Here is an 18,474-nt window from a genome sequence, read left to right as displayed (position 1 = left end):
TGGACGAGGGAAAGAGAAGGAAAGGGAGAGAGACAGAAAGACGGAAGGAACATGACCGAGCGCACCTGAGGTGGGGGATACAGAGAAGATGGACGAGGGAAAGAGAAGGAAAGGGAGAGAGACAGAAAGACGGAAGGAACATGACCGAGTGCACCTGAGGTGGGGGATACAGAGAAGATGGACGAGGGAAAGAGAGACAGAAAGACGGAAGGAACATGACCGAGCGCACCTGAGGCGGGGGATACAGGGAAGATGGACGAGGGAAAGAGACGGAAAGGGAAAGAGAGAAAAAGACGGAAGGAACATGAACGAGCGCACCTGAGGCGGGGGATACAGGGAAGACGGACGAAGGAAAGAGAAGGAAAGAGCGAGAGAGAGAAAGACGGAAGAAACATGACCGAGCGCACCTGAGGCGGGGGATACAGGGAAGACGGACGAGGGAAGGAGATAGGAGGGATAGAAGAGAGCAAAAGAAAGGGAAAAAAAAGTGACCGAGCGCACCTGAGGCGGGGGATACAGAGAAGATGGACGAGGGAAAGAAGGAAAGAGAGACAGAAAGACGGAAGAAACATGAACGAGCGCACCTGAGGCGGGGGATACAGGGAAGACGGACGAGGGAAAGAGAGACAGAAAGACGGAAGGAACATGACCGAGCGCACCTGAGGCGGGGGATACAGGGAAGACGGACGAGGGAAAGAGAAGGAAAGAGCGAGAGAGAGAAAGACGGAAGAAACATGACCGAGCGCACCTGAGGCGGGGGATACAGGGAAGACGGACGAGGGAAGGAGATAGGAGGGATAGAAGAGAGCAAAAGAAAGGGAAAAAAAAGTGACCGAGCGCACCTGAGGCGGGGGATACAGAGAAGATGGACGAGGGAAAGAAGGAAAGAGAGACAGAAAGACGGAAGAAACATGAACGAGCGCACCTGAGGCGGGGGATACAGGGAAGACGGACGAGGGAAAGAGAGACAGAAAGACGGAAGGAACATGACCGAGCGCACCTGAGGTGGGGGATACAGGGAAGACGGACGAGGGAAAGAGAAGGAAAGAGCGAGAGAGAGAAAGACGGAAGAAACATGACCGAGCGCACCTGAGGCGGGGGATACAGGGAAGACGGACGAGGGAAGGAGATAGGAGGGATAGAAGAGAGCAAAAGAAAGGGAAAAAAAAGTGACCGAGCGCACCTGAGGCGGGGGATACAGAGAAGATGGACGAGGGAAAGAAGGAAAGAGAGACAGAAAGACGGAAGAAACATGAACGAGCGCACCTGAGGCGGGGGATACAGGGAAGACGGACGAGGGAAAGAGAGACAGAAAGACGGAAGGAACATGACCGAGCGCACCTGAGGCGGGGGATACAGGGAAGACGGACGAGGGAAAGAGAAGGAAAGAGCGAGAGAGAGAAAGACGGAAGAAACATGACCGAGCGCACCTGAGGCGGGGGATACAGGGAAGACGGACGAGGGAAGGAGATAGGAGGGATAGAAGAGAGCAAAAGAAAGGGAAAAAAAAGTGACCGAGCGCACCTGAGGCGGGGGATACAGAGAAGATGGACGAGGGAAAGAAGGAAAGAGAGACAGAAAGACGGAAGAAACATGAACGAGCGCACCTGAGGCGGGGGATACAGGGAAGACGGACGAGGGAAAGAGAGACAGAAAGACGGAAGGAACATGACCGAGTGCACCTGAGGTGGGGGATACAGGGAAGACGGACGAGGGAAAGAGAAGGAAAGAGCGAGAGAGAGAAAGACGGAAGAAACATGACCGAGCGCACCTGAGGCGGGGGATACAGAGAAGATGGACGAGGGAAAGAGAGACAGAAAGACGGAAGGAACATGACCGAGCGCACCTGAGGCGGGGGATACAGGGAAGATGGACGAGGGAAAGAGACGGAAAGGGAGAGAGAGAAAAAGACGGAAGGAACATGACCGAGCGCACCTGAGGCGGGGGATACAGGGAAGACGGACGAAGGAAAGAGAAGGAAAGAGCGAGAGAGAGAAAGACGGAAGAAACATGACCGAGCGCACCTGAGGCGGGGGATACAGAGAAGATGGACGAGGGAAAGAGAAGGAAAGGGAGAGAGACAGAAAGACGGAAGGAACATGACCGAGTGCACCTGAGGTGGGGGATACAGAGAAGATGGACGAGGGAAAGAGAAGGAAAGGGAGAGAGACAGAAAGACGGAAGGAACATGACCGAGTGCACCTGAGGTGGGGGATACAGAGAAGATGGATGAGGGAAAGAGAAGGAAAGGGAGAGAGACAGAAAGACGGAAGGAACATGACCGAGTGCACCTGAGGTGGGGGATACAGAGAAGATGGACGAGGGAAAGAGAGACAGAAAGACGGAAGGAACATGACCGAGCGCACCTGAGGCGGGGGATACAGGGAAGATGGACGAGGGAAAGAGACGGAAAGGGAGAGAGAGAAAAAGACGGAAGGAACATGACCGAGCGCACCTGAGGCGGGGGATACAGGGAAGACGGACGAAGGAAAGAGAAGGAAAGAGCGAGAGAGAGAAAGACGGAAGAAACATGACCGAGCGCACCTGAGGCGGGGGATACAGGGAAGACGGACGAGGGAAGGAGATAGGAGGGATAGAAGAGAGCAAAAGAAAGGGAAAAAAAAGTGACCGAGCGCACCTGAGGCGGGGGATACAGAGAAGATGGACGAGGGAAAGAAGGAAAGAGAGACAGAAAGACGGAAGAAACATGAACGAGCGCACCTGAGGCGGGGGATACAGGGAAGACGGACGAGGGAAAGAGAGACAGAAAGACGGAAGGAACATGACCGAGTGCACCTGAGGTGGGGGATACAGAGAAGATGGACGAGGGAAAGAGAGACAGAAAGACGGAAGGAACATGACCGAGCACACCTGAGGCGGGGGATACAGGGAAGATGGACGAGGGAAAGAGACGGAAAGGGAGAGAGAGAAAAAGACGGAAGGAACATGACCGAGCGCACCTGAGGCGGGGGATACAGGGAAGACGGACGAGGGAAAGAGAAGGAAAGGGAGAGAGACAGAAAGACGGAAGGAACATGACCGAGTGCACCTGAGGTGGGGGATACAGAGAAGATGGACGAGGGAAAGAGAAGGAAAGGGAGAGAGACAGAAAGACGGAAGGAACATGACCGAGTGCACCTGAGGTGGGGGATACAGAGAAGATGGACGAGGGAAAGAGAAGGAAAGGGAGAGAGACAGAAAGACGGAAGGAACATGACCGAGTGCACCTGAGGTGGGGGATACAGAGAAGATGGACGAGGGAAAGAGAGACAGAAAGACGGAAGGAACATGACCGAGCGCACCTGAGGCGGGGGATACAGGGAAGATGGACGAGGGAAAGAGACGGAAAGGGAGAGAGAGAAAAAGACGGAAGGAACATGACCGAGCGCACCTGAGGCGGGGGATACAGGGAAGACGGACGAAGGAAAGAGAAGGAAAGAGCGAGAGAGAGAAAGACGGAAGAAACATGACCGAGCGCACCTGAGGCGGGGGATACAGGGAAGACGGACGAGGGAAGGAGATAGGAGGGATAGAAGAGAGCAAAAGAAAGGGAAAAAAAAGTGACCGAGCGCACCTGAGGCGGGGGATACAGAGAAGATGGACGAGGGAAAGAAGGAAAGAGAGACAGAAAGACGGAAGAAACATGAACGAGCGCACCTGAGGCGGGGGATACAGGGAAGACGGACGAGGGAAAGAGAGACAGAAAGACGGAAGGAACATGACCGAGTGCACCTGAGGTGGGGGATACAGGGAAGATGGACGAGGGAAAGAGACGGAAAGGGAGAGAGAGAAAAAGACGGAAGGAACATGACCGAGCGCACCTGAGGCGGGGGATACAGGGAAGACGGACGAAGGAAAGAGAAGGAAAGAGCGAGAGAGAGAAAGACGGAAGAAACATGACCGAGCGCACCTGAGGCGGGGGATACAGAGAAGATGGACGAGGGAAAGAGAAGGAAAGGGAGAGAGACAGAAAGACGGAAGGAACATGACCGAGTGCACCTGAGGTGGGGGATACAGAGAAGATGGACAAGGGAAAGAGAAGGAAAGGGAGAGAGACAGAAAGACGGAAGGAACATGACCGAGTGCACCTGAGGTGGGGGATACAGAGAAGATGGACGAGGGAAAGAGAAGGAAAGGGAGAGAGACAGAAAGACGGAAGGAACATGACCGAGTGCACCTGAGGTGGGGGATACAGAGAAGATGGACGAGGGAAAGAGAGACAGAAAGACGGAAGGAACATGACCGAGCGCACCTGAGGCGGGGGATACAGGGAAGATGGACGAGGGAAAGAGACGGAAAGGGAGAGAGAGAAAAAGACGGAAGGAACATGACCGAGCGCACCTGAGGCGGGGGATACAGGGAAGACGGACGAGGGAAGGAGATAGGAGGGATAGAAGAGAGCAAAAGAAAGGGAAAAAAAAGTGACCGAGCGCACCTGAGGCGGGGGATACAGAGAAGATGGACGAGGGAAAGAAGGAAAGAGAGACAGAAAGACGGAAGAAACATGAACGAGCGCACCTGAGGCGGGGGATACAGGGAAGACGGACGAGGGAAAGAGAGACAGAAAGACGGAAGGAACATGACCGAGCGCACCTGAGGCGGGGGATACAGGGAAGACGGACGAGGGAAAGAGAAGGAAAGAGCGAGAGAGAGAAAGACGGAAGAAACATGACCGAGCGCACCTGAGGCGGGGGATACAGGGAAGACGGACGAGGGAAGGAGATAGGGGGGATAGAAGAGAGCAAAAGAAAGGGAAAAAAAAGTGACCGAGCGCACCTGAGGCGGGGGATACAGAGAAGATGGACGAGGGAAAGAAGGAAAGAGAGACAGAAAGACGGAAGAAACATGACCGAGTGCACCTGAGGCGGGGGATACAGGGAAGACGGACGAGGGAAAGAGAAGGAAAGAGCGAGAGAGAGAAAGACGGAAGAAACATGACCGAGCGCACCTGAGGCGGGGGATACAGGGAAGACGGACGAGGGAAGGAGATAGGAGGGATAGAAGAGAGCAAAAGAAAGGGAAAAAAAAGTGACCGAGCGCACCTGAGGCGGGGGATACAGAGAAGATGGACGAGGGAAAGAAGGAAAGAGAGACAGAAAGACGGAAGAAACATGAACGAGCGCACCTGAGGCGGGGGATACAGGGAAGACGGACGAGGGAAAGAGAGACAAAAAGACGGAAGGAACATGACCGAGTGCACCTGAGGTGGGGGATACAGAGAAGATGGACGAGGGAAAGAGAGACAGAAAGACGGAAGGAACATGACCGAGCGCACCTGAGGCGGGGGATACAGGGAAGATGGACGAGGGAAAGAGACGGAAAGGGAGAGAGAGAAAAAGACGGAAGGAACATGACCGAGCGCACCTGAGGCGGGGGATACAGGGAAGACGGACGAAGGAAAGAGAAGGAAAGAGCGAGAGAGAGAAAGACGGAAGAAACATGACCGAGCGCACCTGAGGCGGGGGATACAGAGAAGATGGACGAGGGAAAGAGAAGGAAAGGGAGAGAGACAGAAAGACGGAAGGAACATGACCGAGTGCACCTGAGGTGGGGGATACAGAGAAGATGGACGAGGGAAAGAGAAGGAAAGGGAGAGAGACAGAAAGACGGAAGGAACATGACCGAGTGCACCTGAGGTGGGGGATACAGAGAAGATGGACGAGGGAAAGAGAAGGAAAGGGAGAGAGACAGAAAGACGGAAGGAACATGACCGAGTGCACCTGAGGTGGGGGATACAGAGAAGATGGACGAGGGAAAGAGAGACAGAAAGACGGAAGGAACATGACCGAGCGCACCTGAGGCGGGGGATACAGGGAAGATGGACGAGGGAAAGAGACGGAAAGGGAGAGAGAGAAAAAGACGGAAGGAACATGACCGAGCGCACCTGAGGCGGGGGATACAGGGAAGACGGACGAAGGAAAGAGAAGGAAAGAGCGAGAGAGAGAAAGACGGAAGAAACATGACCGAGCGCACCTGAGGCGGGGGATACAGGGAAGACGGACGAGGGAAGGAGATAGGAGGGATAGAAGAGAGCAAAAGAAAGGGAAAAAAAAGTGACCGAGCGCACCTGAGGCGGGGGATACAGAGAAGATGGACGAGGGAAAGAAGGAAAGAGAGACAGAAAGACGGAAGAAACATGAACGAGCGCACCTGAGGCGGGGGATACAGGGAAGACGGACGAGGGAAAGAGAGACAGAAAGACGGAAGGAACATGACCGAGCGCACCTGAGGCGGGGGATACAGGGAAGATGGACGAGGGAAAGAGACGGAAAGGGAGAGAGACAGAAAGACGGAAGGAACATGACCGAGTGCACCTGAGGCGGGGGATACAGAGAAGATGGACGAGGGAAAGAGAAGGAAAGGGAGAGAGACAGAAAGACGGAAGGAACATGACCGAGCGCACCTGAGGTGGGGGATACAGAGAAGATGGACGAGGGAAAGAGAGACAGAAAGACGGAAGGAACATGACCGAGCGCACCTGAGGCGGGGGATACAGGGAAGATGGACGAGGGAAAGAGACGGAAAGGGAGAGAGAGAAAAAGACGGAAGGAACATGACCGAGCGCACCTGAGGCGGGGGATACAGGGAAGACGGACGAGGGAAAGAGAGAGAGAGAAAGACGGAAGAAACATGACCGAGCGCACCTGAGGCGGGGGATACAGGGAAGACGGACGAGGGAAAGAGAAGGAAAGAGCGAGAGAGAGAAAGACGGAAGAAACATGACCGAGCGCACCTGAGGCGGGGGATACAGGGAAGACGGACGAGGGAAGGAGATAGGAGGGATAGAAGAGAGCAAAAGAAAGGGAAAAAAAAGTGACCGAGCGCACCTGAGGCGGGGGATACAGAGAAGATGGACGAGGGAAAGAAGGAAAGAGAGACAGAAAGACGGAAGAAACATGAACGAGCGCACCTGAGGCGGGGGATACAGGGAAGACGGACGAGGGAAAGAGATAGGAGGGATAGAAGAGAGCAAAAAAATGGATAGAAAGTTACCGAGCGCACCTGAGGCGGGGGATACAGAGAAGATGGACGAGGGAAAGAAGGAAAGATGGGAAGGAGGTGGGAAAGAAAGAAAGTGACCGAGTGTACCTGAGGCGAGGGATAGAGAGAAGATGGACGAGGGAAAGAAGGGAAGGAAGGAGATAGGAGGGATAGGAGAGAGCGAAAGAAAGGAAAGAAAGTGACCGAGCGCACCTGAGGCGGGGGATAGAGAAGATGGACGAGGGAAAGAGAAGGAAAGATGGGAAGGAAGGAAAGGAGGGAAGGATGAAAGGAAGAAAGGAAGGTGACTAAGAGCACCTGAGGCAAGGGATACAGAGAAGATGGATGAGGGAAAGAAGGGAAGGAGGAGGGAAAGAAATTGACCGAGCACACCTGAGGCGAGGGATACAGAGAAGATGGACGAGGGAAAGAAGGAAGGAGAAGGAAAGAAGGGAAGGAGGAGGGAAAGGAGGGAGGGAAGGAAGGAAAGGAGGGAAGGAAGGTGACCAAGTGCACCTGAGGAAAGGGATACAGAGAAGATGGGCGAGAGAAAGAGGGAAAGAGATAGGAGGGATGGGAGAGAGCAAAAGAAAGGAAAAAAGTGACAGAGTGCACCTGAGGCGAGGGATACAGAGAAGATGGATGAGGGAAAGAGGGAAAGAGATAGGAGGGATGGGAGAGAGCAAAAGAAAGGAAAAAAGTGACAGAGTGCACCTGAGGCGAGGGATACAGAGAAGATGGATGAGGGAAAGAGAAGGAAAGGAGGGAAGGAAGGAGAGGAGGGAAAGGATGGAAGGAAGGTGACCATGTGCACCTGAGGCAAGGGATACAGAGAAGATGGAGAAGGGAAAGAAAGGAAGGAAGGATTGATTGATTATTAGTGCAACCTTAGCAGCTGCACAGGGGTCCAAGAGGTTGGGGGCCATTTCTACCTCTGGAGCAGGTGGAATTGTGCACTATGAAGCACTATTGGACTGCAGAGGGCTCTTGCATTGTTCTTGCACAGAGGCCTCTCCTGTCTGTGTCCGCCAGTGAGGTGTGTATATATATATATATATATATATATATACAGTAGATGTTGCCATATTCCAACTCTTGCCGTTCCCTTGTTTCTTACAGGACGCGTCTTTAACGGCTCGGGGAAACCTATAGATAATGGTCCGACGGTGATGGCTGAAGACTTTTTAGATATCAATGGTGAGAAGAACAGGTCCACATTCCCACTAAGCGTCTCACACAGGAATAATGTGCGGTTCTCTCTTTCCAGGACAGCCAATCAACCCCCATGGGAGAACCTACCCCGAGGAGATGATCCAAACTGGAATCTCCCCCATCGACGTCATGAACAGCATCGCTCGAGGCCAGAAGATCCCCATCTTCTCTGCCGCTGGTCTACCACACAACGAGGTGCGAGGCTCAGAAAACCTGGGGGAAAGGGAGCTGGGTAGGCCCAAATGTTAGTGGGGCCTTACACTAGAGTCCAATTCTCATCCTGAGAGTCATCTAGGGTCCTAATGTAACTGCGGGTCTGATTTTTAGAAATCTGATCTAGAACAATCGAGCACAGATCCTTCTCTTACGGGAGGTTTCTCTTCTCTTCCCCCCACAGATTGCTGCACAGATTTGCAGGCAGGCAGGGCTGGTGAAGAAATCGAAGGACGTCATGGATTACCACGATGATAATTTTGCCATTGTGTTTGCAGCGATGGGTGTAAGTCATCCAATAAAGGCGTCTCCTCCCCTCCTGAAATGTTTGAGCCGTAATGGACCAATCTATCTAAATTGTCGCCCTCTGTAGGTGAACATGGAGACAGCCCGGTTCTTCAAGTCCGACTTTGAGGAAAACGGATCCATGGACAATGTGTGTCTGTTCTTAAATTTAGCCAATGATCCAACGTAAGTTCTCAACCCGAGAGGACTCGTATTGATATATTCGTCCCTGTGGTGGTCGCTTTCCTGAATCCGTCCGGTGATATTATTGCTCCACAGCATTGAGAGGATCATCACCCCCCGCCTGGCCCTGACAGAAGCGGAGTACCTGGCCTACCAGTGTGAGAAGCATGTGCTGGTCATCCTCACGGACATGAGCTCCTACGCTGAGGCTCTACGTGAGGTACTAAGCTTAGATACCTACTCACTCACACGTGACCTTTCCTCATGACCTATCCGGAGAAGTGACCATCTCCAAAAAAACAAAACCAGAAATCCAGATTTCATGATACTCAGTCAGGAGATGTTTTTGCTTCACTTGTGTGTATGGGGCCACCCGGTGGTTGTGATGGAAATTGCTGGCCTCTTGTGACTCCACATTGTAACAGAGTAGAGTCCTCGACCAAATGAAGGTTGTGTAACCATGTGGTTCTCGAACATCCAGATGATGCCTTCATTTTCATTCTTGATGGCCAGATAGACATTAGGTGGTGTAATGGCTGCTGAGAGCCCCCCGGTCGCCCCCTAAGTTATTAGGTCTGAAGCCTTTCCCTACTCAGTAGGTCCAATGAGTGATCTTCTCGAATACTGTGATATCACTGTCAGACAAGGTGACATCACAAATTTCAGAATTGTGGACTAGAACTTCAAGAACAAGGGAACCAATGGGGCCCAAACCAAGCTTGACCCCATGTGGGAATCATCCATGAAGAACAATTCCAGTCTGTCTATCCAACCATTGTTAATTGCCTCTTCTCTTAGGTCTCAGCAGCTCGAGAGGAGGTCCCTGGCCGACGAGGCTTTCCCGGCTATATGTATACTGACTTGGCCACTATCTATGAACGAGCTGGCCGGGTGGAAGGCAGGACCGGATCTATCACTCAGATACCCATCCTAACGATGCCTAATGATGGTGGGTACCCACGGTGTGCCAAGACCTATAACCAAAGAAGGGCTCTCAGCTTGGAGATGTTCATGCCTGGGACTGTTGAGTCTGGTGATGGCCCAGTCTTCTTCTAGCTCTTGGCTCAAGTCCTTCCTCTCACATTGATAACATTTTGTGAAGATGTAAAGAATCCCAGGAGCCTCAATCACAGAGTTCTCTTTATTACTAAGCCCAAAATACATCAAAGTATCCTGAAGTCTGAGGGACACAGAGCACCCACTGATAACCTTAGGTCTATAGGACATGGAAGACCTTACGTGATGTCACTTCCCCTGAGAATGACCTGTGATGTCACTTCCCCCTGAGAATGACCTGTGTGATGTCACTTCCCCCTGAGAATGACCTGTGTGATGTCACTTCCCCCTGAGAATGACCTGTGTGATGTCACTTCCCCCTGAGAATGACCTGTGTGATGTCACTTCCCCTGAGAATGACCTGTGTGATGTCACTTCCCCTGAGAATGACCTGTGTGATGTCACTTCCCCCTGAGAATGACCTGTGTGATGTCACTTCCCCCTGAGAATGACCTGTGTGATGTCACTTCCCCCTGAGAATGACCTGTGTGATGTCACTTCCCCCTGAGAATGACCTGTGTGATGTCACTTCCCCCTGAGAATGACCTGTGTGATGTCACTTCCCCCTGAGAATGACCTGTGTGATGTCACTTCCCCCTGAGAATGACCTGTGTGATGTCACTTCCCCCTGAGAATGACCTGTGTGATGTCACTTCCCAAGAATGACCTTTGTGATGTCACTTCCCCTGAGAATGACCTGTGTGATGTCACTTCCCCTGAGAATGACCTGTGTGATGTCACTTCCCCTGAGAATGACCTGTGTGATGTCACTTCCCCTGAGAATGACCTTTGTGATGTCACTTCCCCTGAGAATGAGCTGTGTGATGTCACTTCCCCTGAGAATGACCTGTGTGATGTCACTTCCCCTGAGAATGACCTGTGTGATGTCACTTCCCCTGAGAATGACCTGTGTGATGTCACTTCCCCTGAGAATGAGCTGATGTCACTGCTCTCTGATGACATCACTTATTGTCATGTCTTCCAGATATTACTCACCCAATCCCTGATTTGACCGGCTTCATCACAGAAGGACAGATATACGTGGACAGACAGCTGCACAACAGACAGGTCAGCGGCGGCTCTCCTTCATTTCCACCCAGGCAGCACAATGCACAGATGGAGCAGGACTTGTCACTGACCTGTTTGATTTATGCCGAGGGGAAAAGATCGGAACAAAGATAATGAGATCTGATTACTCTGCTGCCCTATGTAAATCCACAGCCACAAGATAGACATGTAGCAAGGTGTAACCTGGGCGTTAGATATGGCGGCACTATTTATAGCTGAATTATGTTCAAAACACGTTAATGAAGGTCACAAATACTTTTCAGATCTACCCCCCGATCAATGTGCTGCCATCTCTGTCCCGTCTCATGAAGTCTGCTATTGGGGAAGGCATGACCAGAAAAGACCACGGGGACGTGTCCAACCAGCTGGTAAGTGTGCCATGCATGTAATCCCTGGTGGTCAGTGTTGTAGTATGTACATAATCCATGGTAGTCAGTATATAATCCCTAGTGGTCAGTGTTATGGTCAGTACATAATCCCTGGTGGTCAGTGTTGTAGTATGTACATAATCCATGGTGGTCAGTGGTATAGTCAGTATATAATCCCTAGTGGTCAGTACATAAGCCCTGGTGGTCAGTGTTGTAGTATGTACATAATCCCTGATGGTCATCATAAGTCAGTATATGTTCCCTGGTGGTCAGTGTTATAGTCAGTACATAATTCCCTGACGTGAGTGTTATATTTAGCATATAGTCCGTGGTGATCAGTGTTATAGTGACTATATATTCTCTGGTGGTCAGTGTTGTAGTCAGTATATAATCCCTGGTGGTCAGTGTTATGCTCAGTATATATTCCCCGGTGGTGGGTATTGTTAGCATATAATCCCAAATTATCAGTGTTATGGTCAGCATATCCTCCCTGGTGATCAGCACTATACTAAGTATATGATCCCTGGTGGTTAGTGTTGTCAGTATATAATCCCTTGTAGTCAGTGTTATAGTCAGCATATGTTCCCTGGTGGTCAGTGTTATTGTCAGTATATAATCATTGGTGGACAGTGTTGTATAGTGAGTATATAATCCCTGGTGGTCAGTGTTATAGTCCATATATAATCCCTGTTGGTCGGTATTATTGTCAGTATTTATTCCCTGGTGGTCAGTGTTATGGTCAGTATATTATCCCTGGTGGTCAGTGTTATAGTCAGTATATGATCCCTGGTGGTCAGTGGTATAGTCAGTGTATGTTCCCTGGTGGTCAGTGGTATAGTCAGTTTATAATCCCTGGTGGAAAGTGTTGTAGTCAGTATATAATCCCTGGTGGTCAGTGGTATAGTCAGTATATATTCCCTGGTGGTCACTGGTATAGTCAGTACATATTCCCTGGTGGTCAGTGTTATAGTCAGTTTATGTTCCCTGGTGGTCAGTGTTATAGTCAGTATATAATCCCTGGTGGGCAGTGTTATAGTCAGTGTATGTTCCCTGGTGGTCAGTGGTATAGTCAGTGTATGTTCCCTGGTGGTCCGTGGTATAGTCGGTGTATTTTCCATGGTGGTCAGTGTATATTCCCTGGTGGTCAGTGGTATAGTCAGTATATATTCCCTGGTGGTCACTGGTATAGTCAGTACATATTCCCTGGTGGTCAGTAGTATAGTCAGTTTATGTTCCCTGGTGGTCAGTGTTATAGTCAGTATATAATCCCTGGTGGTCAGTGTTATAGTCAGTGTATGTTCCCTGGTGGTCAGTGTCATAGTCAGTATATTATCCCTGGTGCTGAGTGTTATAGTCAGTATATGTTCCCTGGTGGTCAGTGTCATAGTCAGTATATTATCCCTGGTGCTGAGTGTTATAGTCAGTATATGTTCCCTGGTGGTCAGTGTTATAGTCAGTATATAATCCCTGGTGGTCAGTGTTATAGTCAGTGTATGTTCCCTGGTGGTCAGTGTCATAGTCAGTATATTATCCCTGGTGCTGAGTGTTATAGTCAGTATATGTTCCCTGGTGGTCAGTGTTATAGTCAGTATATAATCCCTGGTGGTCAGTGTTATAGTCAGTGTATGTTCCCTGGTGGGCAGTGGTATATAGTCAGTTTATCAGGCAAGATAGGAAGGGTGCTGCACCACTGTATGTCACTCAGCGATAACGCATGTGTGCTCGTCGAGGGCTGGGAATTACCGTATCCTGAGCGGGGGTGCTCGTCCAGAAGAAAAGTCCAGGTACCGATGGATGAGTGAAGGAAATGAGGGACCGCACTCCGTACCGCTGTGCAGGAATCTTTAGTCTATTAGACGGTGCAGGGTAAAAAGCAGGAGACGAGCTGTGCGCTGGCTCCCAGGTAGAGGACCTAGGAGCCAGCTCACAGCTCATCTCCTGCATTTCACCCTGCACCGTCTAATAGACTAAAGATTCCTGCACAGCGGTACGGAGTGCGGTCCCTCATTTCCTTCACTCATCCATAGTCAGTGTATGTTCCCTGGTGGTCAGTGGTATAGTCAGTATACAATCCCTGGTGGTCAGTTTTATAGTCAGTATATATTCCCTGGTGGTCAGTGTTACAGTCAGTATACAATCCCTGGTGGTCAGTGGTATAGTCAGTGTATGTTCCCTGGTGGTCAGTGGTATAGTCAGTGTATGTTCCCTGGTGGTCAGTGGTATAGTCAGTTTATTTTCCCTGCTGGTCAGTGGTATAGTCAGTATATAATCTCTGGTGGTCAGTGGTATAGTCAGTATATATTCCCTGGTGGTCAGTGGTATAGTCAGTGTATGTTCCCAGGTGGTCAGTGGTATAGTCAGTATATATTCCCTGGTGGTCAGTAGTATAGTCAATATATAATCCCTGGTGGTCAGTGGTATAGTCGGTGTATGTTCCCTGGTGGTCAGTGTTATAGTCAATATATAATCCCTGGTGGTCAATGGTATAGTCAGTTTATGTTCCCTGGTGGTCAGTGTTATAGACAATATATAATCCCTGGTGGTCAGTGGTATAGTCAGTGTATGTTCCCTTGTGGTCAGTGTTATAGTCAATATATAATCCCTGGTGGTCAATGGTATAGTCAGTTTATGTTCCCTGGTGGTCAGTGTTATAGTCAATATATAATCCCTGGTGGTCAATGGTATAGTCAGTATATATTCCCTGGTGGTCAGTGTTATGGTCAATATATAATCCCTGGTGGTCAGTGGTATAGTCAGTATATATTCCCTGGTGGTCAGTGTTATAGTCAGTGTATGTTCCCTGGTGGTCAATGGTATAGTCAGTGTATGTTCCCTGGTGGTCAGTGTTACGGTCAGTATATAATTCCTGGTGGTCAGTGTTACAGTCAGTATATATTCCCTGGTGGTCAGTGTTATAGTCAGTGTATGTTCCCTGCTGGTCAGTGGTATAGTCAGTGTATGTTCCCTGGTGGTCAGTGGTATAGTCAGTGTATGTTCCCTGGTGGTCAGTGGTATAGTCAGTATACAATCCCTGGTGGTCAGTGGTATAGTCAGTATATAATCTCTGGTGGTCAATGGTATAGTCAGTTTATGTTCCCTGGTGGTCAGTGGTATAGTCAGTATATAATCTCTGGTGGTCAGTGGTATAGTCAGTATATATTCCCTGGTGGTCAGTGGTATAGTCAGTATATGTTCCCTGGTGGTCAGTGTTATAGTCAGTATATGTTCCTTGGTGGTCAGTGGTATAGTCGGTATATGTTCCCTGGTGGTCAGTGGTATAGTCGGTATATGTTCCCTGGTGGTCAGTGTTATAGTCAGTGTATGTTCCCTGGTGGTCAGTTGTATAGTCAGTGTGTATTCCCTGGTGGTCAGTGGTATAGTCAGTATATAATCCCTGGTGGTCAGTATTATAGTCAATGTATGTTCCTTGGTGGTCAGTGGTATAGTCGGTGTATGTTCCCTGGTGGTCAGTGTTATAGTCAGTATATAATCCCTGGTGGTCAGTGGTATAGTCAGTATATATTTCCTGGTGGTCAGTGGTATAGTCAGTATATAATCCCTGGTGGTCAGTGGTATAGTCAGTGTATGCTCCCTGGTGGTCAGTGGTAAAGTCAGTAAATAATCCCTCGTGGTCAGTGTTATAGTCAGTATATAATCCCTGGTGGTCAGTGGTATAGTCAGTATATATTTCCTGGTGGTCAGTGGTATAGTCAGTATATGTTCCCTGGTGGTCAGTGGTATAGTCAGTATACAATCCCTGGTGGTCAGTGGTATAGTCAGTATATAATCTCTGGTGGTCAATGGTATAATGGTATAGTCAGTGTATGTTTCCTGGTGGTCAGTGTTATAGTCAGTATATAATCCCTGGTGGTCAGTGGTATAGTCAGTATATATTTCCTGGTGGTCAGTGGTATAGTCAGTATATGTTCCCTGGTGGTCAGTGGTATAGTCAGTATATAATCTCTGGTGGTCAATGGTATAATGGTATAGTCAGTTTATGTTCCCTGGTGGTCAGTGGTATAGTCAGTATATAATCTCTGGTGGTCAGTGGTATAGTCAGTATATACTCCCTGGTGGTCAGTGGTATAGTCAGTATATGTTCCCTGGTGGTCAGTGTTATAGTCAGTATATATTCCCTGGTGGTCAGTGGTATAGTCAGTATATATTCCTTGGTGGTCAGTGTTATAGTCAGTATATGTTCCCTGGTGGTCAGTGGTATAGTCGGTATATGTTCCCTGGTGGTCAGTGGTATAGTCGGTATATGTTCCCTGGTGGTCAGTGGTATAGTCAGTGTATGTTCCCTGGTGGTCAGTTGTATAGTCAGTGTGTATTCCCTGGTGGTCAGTGGTAAAGTCAGTATATAATCCCTGGTGGTCAGTGGTATAGTCAGTGTATGCTCCCTGGTGGTCAGTGGTATAGTCAGTAAATAATCCCTCGTGGTCAGTATTATAGTCAGTATATAATCCCTGGTGGTCAGTGGTATAGTCAGTGTATGTTTCCTGGTGGTCAGTGTTATAGTCAGTATATAATCCCTGGTGGTCAGTGGTATAGTCAGTATATATTTCCTGGTGGTCAGTGGTATAGTCAGTATATGTTCCCTGGTGGTCAGTGGTATAGTCAGTGTATGCTCCCTGGTGGTCAGTGGTATAGTCAGTAAATAATCCCTCGTGGTCAGTGTTATAGTCAGTAAATAATCCCTCGTGGTCAGTGTTATAGTCAGTATATAATCCCTGGTGGTCAGTGGTATAGTCAGTGTATGTTTCCTGGTGGTCAGTGGTATAGTCGGTATATGTTCCCTGGTGGTCAGTGTTATAGTCAGTATATAATCCCTGGTGGTTAGTGGTATAGTCAGTATATAATCCCTGGTGGTCAGTGGTATAGTCAGTATATATTCCCTGGTGGTCAGTGGTATAGTCAGTATATAATCCCTGGTGGTTAGTGGTATAGTCAGTATATAATCCCTGGTGGTCAGTGTTATAGTCAGTATATGTTCTCTGTTGGTCAGTGGTATAGTCAGTGTATGTTCCCTGGTGGTCAGTGGTATAGTCAGTGTATGTTTCCTGGTGGTCAGTGTTATAGGCAGTATATATTCCCTGGTGGTCAGTGTTATAGTCAGTGTATGTTTCCTGGTGGTCAGTGGTATAGTCGGTGTATGTTCCCTGGTGGTCAGTGTTATAGTCAGTATATAATCCCTGGTGGTCAGTGGTATAGTCAGTGTATGTTTCCTGGTGGTCAGTGGTATAGTCGGTATATGTTCCCTGGTGGTCAGTGTTATAGTCAGTATATAATCCCTGGTGGTCAGTGTTATAGTCAGTATATAATCCCTGGTGGTCAGTGGTATATAGTCAGTGTATGTTCCCTGGTGGTCAGTGGCATAGTCAGTGAGTGTTACCGCTTCGTGTTGTTATTCATCCCTACTTGGTGTTGTCTTTGCTCCCCAGTACGCCTGTTACGCCATTGGGAAGGATGTCCAGGCCATGAAGGCCGTGGTTGGAGAAGAAGCTCTGTCATCTGATGACCTCTTGTACCTGGAGTTCCTGCAGAAGTTTGAGCGTCAGTTCATAGCTCAGGGTAAGAGAGGCTGCACTTCAGTGGTGATGGTCTCTGACCCTGGAGGTGGAGATGGGTGAATAATCTGCTCCAAGGCTCCTAGAAGAACGTCGGATCCATCAGATCCTTCACCCCGAATAAATCCTGACTCCTGAGATTGCAAAGGCGCTCGCTGACCGGTTCTCTGTTAGCTCACACTGTAGGATGCAATGTGGGAACTCCAAAATTCTTCTTAGCTCAACATCTATCAGTTAATAATAAAAACCGCACCCCACCCCCACCCACGCGCGTCTGTCCACAGAGGTGATCCTCCTAACCCCTGGTGGTCTTCTCCTCTAGGAGCCTACGAGAACAGGACCATCTTCGAGTCCTTGGACATCGGATGGCAGCTGCTGCGGATCTTCCCCAAGGAGCTGCTGAAGCGGATCCCGGAATCCATGCTGGCCGAATTCTATCCCAGAGAATCCCGGCCCCAAGTGGACGTCGCCGCTGCCAAAACCAAATGAGCGTCAGGCGGAGAGACCCCTGAGACCTCCGATACCCCACAATATCTGCGCACGCGGCAGCATCACAGGACAGAATTGTTCCTTATTTTGAAAAAAAATGTAAAACTTTTGGCCAAAAAAATGAGTGTTAAACAAGTTATTGATGCATTTATTAAAGGGGAGTGCCCCAAAATCAAGCTCATATCAAACACTGATCACTGTGGGGTGTGATCGCCGAGACCCCCGATATTACAAAGACCATGGAGCTGGACCCTCAGGAACATGGCTGTGCAACCCTGTACTGAATGGAGCTGAGATACGCATGCTTGTCCTCTCAGATACGCATGCTCGCCCTCTCAGATGCGCATGCTTGGTCTCCTGAGATGCACATGCTCGGCCTCTCAGATGTGCATGATCAGCCTCCTGAGATGTGCATGCTCGGCCTCATGCTTTGCCTCTGAGATGCGCATGCTCGGCCTCTGAGATGCGCATGCTCGGCCTCTGAGATGCGCATGCTCGGCCTCTGAGATGCGCATGCTCGGCCTCTGAGATGCGCATGCTCGGCCTCTGAGATGCGCATGCTCGGCCTCTGAGATGCGCATGCTCGCCCACTGAGATGCGCATGCTCGCCCACTGAGATGCGCATGCTCGCCCACTGAGATGCGCATGCTCGCCCACTGAGATGCGCATGCTCGCCCACTGAGATGCGCATGACTCGCCCACCCCAGGGCTATAGGACACCCGGTGCCGGGCCGGACTAGTCCGGGGGACGTCAGTGGTGGCTGGGCCCGACTCCGTACACTGGTGGGGTCAAGTAATATGGCTGGTGACTTGGGGGTGATTTAAGTTTGTATTTGTGACGCCACCTGTGGTTTGCGGCTATTAAGCCGCCGCTGATGTATGGGGCCTCCGGGGTGATGGAACGGCAGCAATGGTGTTACTGCTCCCACAAGTGGAGCTGGACCTCAGGGCACAGTTGGTGCTTGTAAGTGTCTATGCAGTGATGGAAGTCTATGCAGATGAAATAACTGAGGCAACTCCAGAGGGTGCAATTTCAAGGTGTTTACTCACAG

General features: G+C 49.9%; 1 protein-coding gene across 1 annotated transcript in view; it reads left to right on the top strand.

The window, feature by feature from the left end:
- Positions 1–17,609, top strand: part of ATP6V1B1 (ATPase H+ transporting V1 subunit B1) — a 143,625-nt gene extending 126,016 nt beyond the window's left edge. Inside the window, exons 5-14 of the mRNA XM_075332515.1 lie at positions 8,101–8,178; positions 8,249–8,388; positions 8,591–8,692; positions 8,780–8,877; positions 8,971–9,094; positions 9,673–9,823; positions 10,916–10,998; positions 11,262–11,366; positions 16,808–16,937; positions 17,256–17,609. Of these exons, the coding sequence (XP_075188630.1) occupies positions 8,101–8,178; positions 8,249–8,388; positions 8,591–8,692; positions 8,780–8,877; positions 8,971–9,094; positions 9,673–9,823; positions 10,916–10,998; positions 11,262–11,366; positions 16,808–16,937; positions 17,256–17,422 (1,178 nt within the window). The 3' untranslated portion in view covers positions 17,423–17,609. The remainder of the gene's footprint in view (positions 1–8,100; positions 8,179–8,248; positions 8,389–8,590; positions 8,693–8,779; positions 8,878–8,970; positions 9,095–9,672; positions 9,824–10,915; positions 10,999–11,261; positions 11,367–16,807; positions 16,938–17,255) is intronic.
- The last annotated feature ends 865 nt before the right edge of the window (positions 17,610–18,474 follow it).

The sequence above is a fragment of the Anomaloglossus baeobatrachus genome, chromosome 1 (genome assembly GCF_048569485.1).
Source record: "Anomaloglossus baeobatrachus isolate aAnoBae1 chromosome 1, aAnoBae1.hap1, whole genome shotgun sequence".
Lineage (NCBI taxonomy): Eukaryota > Metazoa > Chordata > Amphibia > Anura > Aromobatidae > Anomaloglossus > Anomaloglossus baeobatrachus.
This window is presented reverse-complemented; position numbering and strand designations above follow the sequence as displayed.